The sequence below is a fragment of the Triticum aestivum genome, unplaced genomic scaffold, assembly GCF_018294505.1.
Source record: "Triticum aestivum cultivar Chinese Spring unplaced genomic scaffold, IWGSC CS RefSeq v2.1 scaffold299482, whole genome shotgun sequence".
NCBI classification, from domain to species: domain Eukaryota; kingdom Viridiplantae; phylum Streptophyta; class Magnoliopsida; order Poales; family Poaceae; genus Triticum; species Triticum aestivum.
In genome coordinates, this window is record NW_025233087.1 from 1 (window position 1) to 8,582 (window position 8,582).

Below are 8,582 nucleotides of genomic sequence, written 5' to 3' on the forward strand. Positions count from 1 at the left end.
AAGGAGGAGAGGTACCTGGGCGGGTGCGGCCGGTCGCCGGAGAGGTCGGGGTCGGCGGCGGGGGTGGATTCCGGCGGGGGTCGGGGCGGCGGCGGCAGGGGACGGAGGAGGCGGCGGCGGCGGCGTACGGTTGGGGCGGAGGGGGCAAATTAGGTCGAGTGGGGAGGAAGGGAGGGAGGGGAACAGGTGGAGTGGGGGGGGGGGGAAGCTTACTAATGGCGCACCGCGTGGTTGTGCGCCATTACTAGTTAGAACTAGTAATGGTGCACTTCGGTCGGATGCGCCATTAGTATGTATGCAAAAATAAAAAAAAAATTATCACTAGTGGCGCACCTTTTTTGTGGTGCGCCATTAGTGTCTTCCACACTAATGGCGCATCACCAACTGGTGCGCCATTAGTATATAGTAGTGGCGCACTACTTCCCTGGTGCGCCATTAATGTCAATCCTATCTACAGCCCTTTTCCTGGTAGTGCATAGAGAAAAAATAAACTAATAACTGGATGTATTTTTAAGGATAACTTTAGGCATTTCCATACGTCTCTGATTGATTATTTTCAACGGCGACTGGACTACAATCAGAACCATTCATCAGTCGCTAAGCTATCACAAGACGTCAACAAGACTTGTCATAATTCAAACTTTCCACATGGTGCTTTTATTATGGAAGATTTCAAGAGCTTATTAATGTAGAATAATGCATATTTCTGTAGTTACACATGTATAATTCAATCCAAGAATAGTAGGAATCTAAGGCTGGAGAAAAATGAGGGCACCTGTTTGGTAAATGGAAAGCATAGTCTAAACAATGATAGCGTTCATTCATTTCCAGAAACCACAGAACTTTCCTAGCCACAGAACACGGAAGAAGTTTCAGCGGTAGCTGGAAGTCCTACTCAGGCACACAGCTATCATGACAAGCACAGCATCAGTACATATTCGAGTTTAAAGCATAGAAGTGACCACTTTCTATACTCCCTGCCTTCTCTTCTTCCATCTTCATCTCCAATACATACCATGGACTTCACTAAATTCCTTATCACACTGCTGCTGGTCTGTCTTCTAATCTATGAATCCTATGTGGATGCAGCATCGGAAGAACAAGATTTCTCAAGAACTTGTTCATCTCACCACTGCAGCAAACATGGACCTGAGATCCGGTTCCCGTTCCGGCTTTCGATCAACCCACCATCATGTGGTGCACCAGGCATGCAGTTATCATGCTCGGGGCATGACACAATCCTGGATCACCATGTTCTTGGCCCTTGCAGAGTGACTGAGATCTATTACAGGCACCGTGTCATCAACGTCGTCCCGCTAGTGGAACCATCAATGCAATGCCCACTTCAGAAGCTCATCTCAAGAAACTTAGCAACTGATGTCTACGAACAACCTCAATCATCATTTCCTACAACCCTAGTACGTTGTTCAAGAGATTTCATACCAATAGATCAAGATAGTATAGTTGGCCCAGCCTTTTGTCTGGGCAACAACGCTAGTCAATTCTGGTATTTGGCATCAGCTTCTGCATACATGTCTGATGTTCCATGGGACTGTGTGGCCGTTTCTAAAGATATACCGATACCCTTCACCTATGATAAACATGGCATAAATTACGATGAGTTCACCTTCAATGAAAAAGCCAATAGAGTCATCAACATTGGTGAAACAACATTCAAATGGTACGGCAATAACATTACGAATGCCTGCCAACAGTGTGAATATGAAGATCAACACTGTGGATTCAACTCACGAACGCATCAAGCATTCTGCCAGCAGCAAGGTATTGTTTCTTTCCCTAGTTGGAATCCCATATATCATTATGGCGTGTCAATTTATTTTGGAACACCATTCTAGATTTTCTGTTTCTCCATCTACTAGTTTGTCGATCTCTTATATTCTGATGTTGACTGTTTTTAATCTTCCGACAAACTTTTCACCTATAGTCAAATTATTTAACAAACAAAACTGTAGTGCAAACCAGAGAAATCGTTAACTTGTTCAAGGACATACAGTCTCTAAGTTCCCACAGAAAAGTTCGTCAAGAGATGGAAGTGCCAAGTTATATAGCCAAACTTATGACGGTTGACTAATTTGTAAAATTTTCACCAAACAAAGGTAAGAGATAAACCTTAATTGACCATTCCCAGATTGCTTTAGTTTTTTAGGGTGTGTTTGGTTTGTGCGCAAGTTTGCCCTACCAAAAATTTGGCTATAAGAGATAAACCTTAATTAACCATTCCTAGATTGCTTCAGTCTTTTAGAGTGTGTTTGGTTTGTGCCCAAGTTTGCCCTACCAAAAATTTGCCTAGCCAAGAATTTGATGGAGCTTTTCCTTGCCCATGAGTTGGCAAACATTGGCTAGAAAAATGAACAACAGCATGCCAAAAGGTTGGCAATCATCCATACAAAGACCAATGTTTTGGCCATGACCAAAAAATTGGTACGGTAGATTTTGGTGGCAATCCAAACATACCCTTAGATCTGAAGATAAAGCTTCGTTTGAGCACAAGGTCCAAACGTATTTTGTAGAAGTAAATGATGTAGTTCTTCTTTTTTGGTCTACATTAAATCATAGCAAAACTAACGATCTTCTAACTACATGCAGGTACGCATGTCATCCTAGTTGCAGGTAATGCAACTTTTATTCCTTTTTCCACACTAAATGAAATTCATATTGCTTGCCACCACAACTCTTTTGTGTCTTATTGCAATAAGAGTCAGAAACAAATGGATTCTTATCTGAATGCAACTCGCTAATTTCCTTTTTTTTTAATCAGCAGCCTCATCTGTAGCTGCATTTGTAGTTCTTTCATTGATTGTGGCCACTGTGATATATCTCTCCTTGAAGTCAAGGTACAATGAAGAGATAAATATGAAGGTTGAAATGTTTCTCAAGGCATATGGCACATCGAAACCTACAAGATACAATTTCCCTGATGTTAAGAAGATAGCAAGAAGGTTCAAGGATAAACTCGGTCAGGGCGGATTCGGAAGTGTGTACAAAGGCAAGCTACCAAATGGAGTACCTGTGGCAGTCAAGATGCTAGAGAGTTCTACAGGAGAGGGGGAGGAATTCATCAATGAAGTTGCAACCATTGGACTAATCCACCATGCAAATATCGTACGCCTCTTGGGCTTTTGCTCTGAAGGAATGAGGCGGGCTCTTATTTACGAATTCATGCCTAACGAGTCACTGGAGAAATACATATTCTCACACATTTCCGATATTTCTCGACAGCTCCTTGCACCCAACAAAATGCTAGATATTGCTCTAGGCATTGCCCGAGGAATAGAATACCTGCATCAAGGGTGCAACCAGCGCATTCTCCACTTTGACATCAAACCACATAACATCTTGCTGGACTACAACTTCAACCCAAAGATCTCAGACTTTGGCCTTGCCAAGCTGTGTGCAAGGGACCAGAGCATCGTCACCTTGACTGCAGCAAGAGGCACCATGGGATACATCGCACCAGAGGTATACTCTCGGAACTTTGGAGGGGTGTCTTACAAGTCGGATGTATACAGTTTCGGCATGCTGGTATTGGAAATGGTGAGTGGAAGGAGGAATTCAGATCCTGGTGTTGAGAACCAGGACGAGATATATCTCCCGGAGTGGATCTACGAGAGAGTAATCAGTGGGCATGAATGGGAGCTTACTTTGGAAATGACAGCAGAAGACAAGGAGAAGATGAGACAGCTGACTATTGTGGCACTGTGGTGCATCCAATGGAACCCGAAGAATCGGCCATCAATGACAAAGGTGGTAAACATGTTAACAGGGAGGTTGCAGAACCTGCAGATTCCCCCCAAGCCCTTTGTGTCGTCTGAAAATCATACTGTGCCACAAAACACGATGAACACATGAACACTCATTGTGTATTTTTATGTATCATTACACATCTGAGGGAACTTATTCCACATCTGTGTTGCAAACTGTAATGCCTTGTACTTCTATTTCGAATGTTAATTCGACCACATACTGAACTGAACTACATGGGTCACCTGATCTGTACCTTTATTATTGTATTGCTACATGGATCACCTGATCTGTACCTTATCATGTTGTAATGCTATTAATTAGAAACATATGGCGCTGGATTTGTCAACACTGAATAATGAGAACTTGTTAAATTAGAGTACTAGTATCCTGTCATTGCTGTGATTTTATCCCCTTTCAGTCAGAAACTGTGGCCATTTCCCTGTGAGAATCACAAGATGACCCTGTAAGATCTTTCTAGTACAGTGATGCGCAGATGGCCTCAGCTAATCATGCCACTGCCTCAGCTACTACTAGAAACGCAGCATTTCTGTTCTGAAATCAAAAGGAGAGCAATGGGGATTACTCACCATGGCAATGGGGATTACTCAGCTACTTCCTCGGTAAGACGCGAGGGAAGCGGGGTACTCGGCAAGACGAGAACTCGGAGAATCTGAGCTGCGCGGGCGGAACGGCCTCCGGTGGGCAGCCACGGCTTGACTGCGTCGCCGGAGTAAGCACTTGCCGGCGGCCGGCCGCCGACTAGGGTAGATACGGGCACCCGCTGGCCGTTGGGGATAAGGCGCCTGAGTTGGGTCGGTCTCCTCTGTAGAAATGGGCAATGAGAATTGATTGTTGGGCCGGTCCGCGGTCTGGGCTGTGGAACGGCGCAGAGCTCATCGTATTGGCTAGCCATCCACTGGTACTCTTTTACAAAAAAACATCCACTGGTACCTTTTCCGTTTTCTCAAAACAAAAACAGAAAACCACTGCTACGTTTTCCATTAAAAGAAAAACCAAGTCACTAGTACGTTACCTAAAAATGGAGGGAAATATTAAAATTTTGATGTTCGCTGGGATGGCATGGCAAATTAGACGGTAGGAAATCGCCATCCTCGTGATAACATAAATTTTCTTGAAAAACATTCAACTAGTAATGCTCTCCTAGCGGGCGTTTGCTGTTTTTTTTTCGAGAGTATACGTTTGCTGGTTGTCAAAATCAAAAAAAAAATCCACTGGTACAATATTCTAAGAAAAAGCCACAGGTGCGTTCTAATAACTTCACCTTTCTATATTTGTGTATTTCTAAAAAAAATGTAACAAATATCTTTAAAAAAATATGATTTTATTTTTCTATTTAGTTTCGGAAAGTCATAAGGCCATATATTATGTATCACAAGCCCTGCAAAATCCACCATCGTCATAGAGAAAGAAAATCACATATCCAAATTCTTAGTGGTGCCGAACTTATTCCTCTTGCATCTTCCTATAGTGCGCCGTGAACAAAGCTCGTTGCCTCCACTGAAGCTTTGTCTTTGTGTAGCAAACTTGTTTTAACCGAGTCGCTTGTAGAAGTAGCGGTCGATGAGTCGGTGATGTAGACTAGAATATGCAGGCGTCCGCAATCTCCATAGCAAATCGCCACCCTCGGATAAGGAGACACCAAAAGGAACAGGTAGATACTCCAAAGATTACAACGTCAACCGAACCCATGATACATCGGAGACCAAATCCGATCGGATCAAGGAAGATCCATCGGAGACACACCATCACATACCTCCGTCGATACTATGTGTGCAAAGCAATGTCACTGCAACAACCATGACACATAGACTCACTACAACCAGCATGACGCGCGGGGACAACACAAAAAAGGGATCTCACAGGCGCACCCAAAGCCGCCCCATGACGGTTGCCCCGGGCATGCTAACAATTTTTAAGCTTTTCTTTACCAAATTAAACTTTGCAACAAAATAGGTTGTCTAGATGTGCAACTAGGTGAGCAACCTATATGATGCAATAACAACTAGCACACAAGCAAGCAAAGGATGTAAAACAAGTAGGCTTGCAAAAGTAAAGGCACGAAATAACCAAGAGTGGAGCCGGTGGAGACGAGGATGTGTTACCGGAGTTCCTTCCTTTTAAGGGGAAGTACGTCTCCGTTAGAGCGGTGTGGAGGCACAATGCTCCCTAAGAAGCCACTAGCGCCACCGTATTCTCCTCACGCCCTCACACGATGCGAGATGCCGTGATTTCACTATTGGTGCCCTTGAAGGCGGCGACCGAACCTTTACAAACAAGGTTGGGGCAATCTCCACAACAATCGGAGGCTCCCAACAACAACAACACCACGAAGCTTCACCACAATGGAGTATGGCTTCGAGGTGACCTCAACCGTCTAGGGTGCTCAACACCCAAGAGTAACAAGATCCGCAAGGGATAAGTGGGGGGAATCAAATATCCTGTGGTGGAAGTGTAGATCGGGCCCTTGTCACCCAATCCCAAGCAAATCAACAAGTTTGATTGGCTAGGGAGAGAGATCGGGCGAAAATGGAGCTTGGAGCAACAATGGAGCTTAGAGGTGGAAGAGGTAGTCAACTAGAGGTAGAAGACACCCCTTATATAGTCGTGGGAAAAATCCAACCGTTATCCACATGTTCAGCCCGCGACGCACGGTACTACCGCTCCATGGGCGCGGTACTACCGCGAGGCTGCGCGGTACTACCGTGGAGGACTACGGTACTACCGCGACAGCAGCACATGCCGGAACTAGCCTGATCAGGGGGCAGTACTACCGCTTGCGCGGTACTAACGCTCCCCCTTGCGGTACTACCGCAAGGCAGGGGAGTCACTGCCCGGGAAGGGCGCGGATGAAATAAATTACATCCGTGCCTACTTCCGCTGAAACTGGGGTGGTACAAAAACCCGACGTGGTACTACCGCTCGCGAGGCGCGGTACTACCGGCGCGGGCGCGGATGTAAAGAATTACATCCGCGCCTACTACCGCGACTCTGCGGTACTAGGTAGGAGGGCCACGGTACTACGACTCCTAGGGAGCGATACTACCGTGGGCCCCCGCGGTACTACCGCGCTGGACGAGCGGTACTACCGTGGGGGCGCGGATGTAAAAAATTACATCCGCCCTTACTACCGCACCGGAGCGGCACAAGGCCTGGGTGCCGCGGTACTACCGCTCCAGAGGGGCGGTACTACTGTGACACACAACGGTACTACCGCTTGTACTTGCGGTACTACCGCAAGTACAGCAGTAGTTGTCAGATTTCCGCACAACCAAGATAACGAACGGCAGCTCCAAAGTGCAGGGAAAGGAGGGACAAGTGTACGTGTTGATTCCACCCAAACCTTTCCGACGCGGACCCCCTCTTAATAGTACAGCTCTCCTACGACTCAACTCCACCAAAGAGAAACGTAGAACAACGCCGACTTCAATAGTCTCCGAGGGGCACCGAATCGTCTCGTGCCTAGTGATGAAGTATCTGAGAAACTCAAGGCACACGATTAGTCCGCAAAAGCATTGTCATCAATCACCAAAACACCTAAGGGATAAATATGCCCTTACAATCTCCCCCTTTTTGGTGGATTGATGACAACACGGGATTTGCACATAGATAAGATAATTTAGAGCAGGGGCAAACCCCACCTCTCTAAAATATAGACGGGCTCCCCCTAGATGTGTGCACTTTAGATGAATGCTTTGGACTGCATAGCACACATACTAGGATCAACACTCCCCCTATATTTTAGAGACCAAGGCATGATAATAAGCATAGCATAGCATGATAATAAGCATAGCACAGCATAAAGATAGCACAACATGACACAAGCTTGCTAGGATAGATAGAGTGCATATGTCTTACACCATACGAAGTAAAGTAATCAAGGTTCAAATGAGAAAGCAGCAAATAGTTCAATTGAGAAAGCAGCAAACACACGACACACACGACTCGCAAACTCGCAAATCCCTACACTCTCTCCCCCTTTGGCATCGAGACGCCAAAAAGGCAGAGAGGACACCTACACACACAAGAGGTGGCTTAAGCAGAGAACTCGTCCCAATCCTCTTCGTCGGACTCCTCTGCAACTGGAATGGTCTCCTCGACATCCTCCTCAGAATCAGTCCACCTGTAGCCTTGCTTCTCCATCCACTCGGCCTCAGGAGTGATGCGCTCCTCAGACCCGCCAGACACTTCCTCACCATAGAGCTGCAAGATCTTGTTGTGCCGGCGACGACTCTCCTTGGACTCCACGTGAGTCCTGTACTGCCCCTTGGCTTGCATGCAGAAAAGAGACTTCATCTTATCCTTCAACTTCTTGGTCCATGATGGCCTAGAGACACTCTGGGAGGGCCTAGCAGTACGGCCCTCAGCAACATCCTCGGCGCCAGCATCCTCCTCATCAACAGCAACCCTAGCAGAAGTCGCCTCGGCACGAGTAGCGGTGTTGGCCCAGTTGGATTTGATACGCAGACAAATGGGCTCATGGCGAATCCAGTCTGGAGCAAGGAACTCCTCATCAGGGTACGTCTTCTCCCAAGTCTTCGAGATCAGCCGAAACAGATAGGGCCCATAGATAGGCACCTTGCGGTTGAACACTGCAAACCGAAGCTCACACCACATGATGTGTGAGACATCAAGTGGCTGAGACTGAGTCGAACGAGCCTCCTGGCAAATGAGCATCATATCCACCATATAGGCATGAACCTTGTCTTTGTCACCGATGCGTGGGAACAAGGAGTTGCGGAAGATGCGATACATGATATCCAGAAAGGGGTTGAGTACCAAAGTTGTCTTGCCATTGG

At 46.3% G+C, this 8,582-nt stretch overlaps 1 protein-coding gene and 1 long non-coding RNA gene across 3 annotated transcripts; one reads left to right on the plus strand and one right to left on the minus strand.

The window, feature by feature from the left end:
- Nucleotides 1-796: 796 nt before the first annotated feature.
- LOC123176006 (uncharacterized) lies at nt 797-4,617 on the minus strand. Its single transcript, XR_006488321.1, has 2 exons — nt 4,353-4,617; nt 797-1,591 (listed from the first exon to the last, which is right to left on the minus strand). It is a non-coding gene; the product is annotated as an uncharacterized lncRNA (long non-coding RNA).
- Nucleotides 1,017-4,091, plus strand: LOC123176005 (rust resistance kinase Lr10-like). 2 transcript variants are annotated; one of them, XM_044590426.1, is made up of 3 exons: nt 1,017-1,782; nt 2,608-2,631; nt 2,783-4,091. In XM_044590426.1, the coding sequence occupies exons 1-3, from the start codon at nt 1,017-1,019 to the stop codon at nt 3,868-3,870; spliced, it is 1,878 nt and encodes a 625-aa protein (XP_044446361.1). In that variant the 3' UTR covers nt 3,871-4,091. The 2 variants fall into 2 exon arrangements, with proteins under 2 accessions (XP_044446361.1, XP_044446362.1); XM_044590427.1 differs by lacking the exon at nt 2,608-2,631.
- Nucleotides 4,618-8,582: the final 3,965 nt, after the last annotated feature.

Coding starts and splice junctions, on each gene's coding strand:
- LOC123176005 (XM_044590426.1), top strand. CDS start 1,017: ATGGACTTCACTAAATTCCTTATCACACTGCTGCTGGTCTGTCTTCTA. Junction 1,783..2,607: donor AGCATTCTGCCAGCAGCAAG/GTATTGTTTCTT, acceptor AACTACATGCAG/GTACGCATGTCATCCTAGTT. Junction 2,632..2,782: donor GCATGTCATCCTAGTTGCAG/GTAATGCAACTT, acceptor TTTAATCAGCAG/CCTCATCTGTAGCTGCATTT.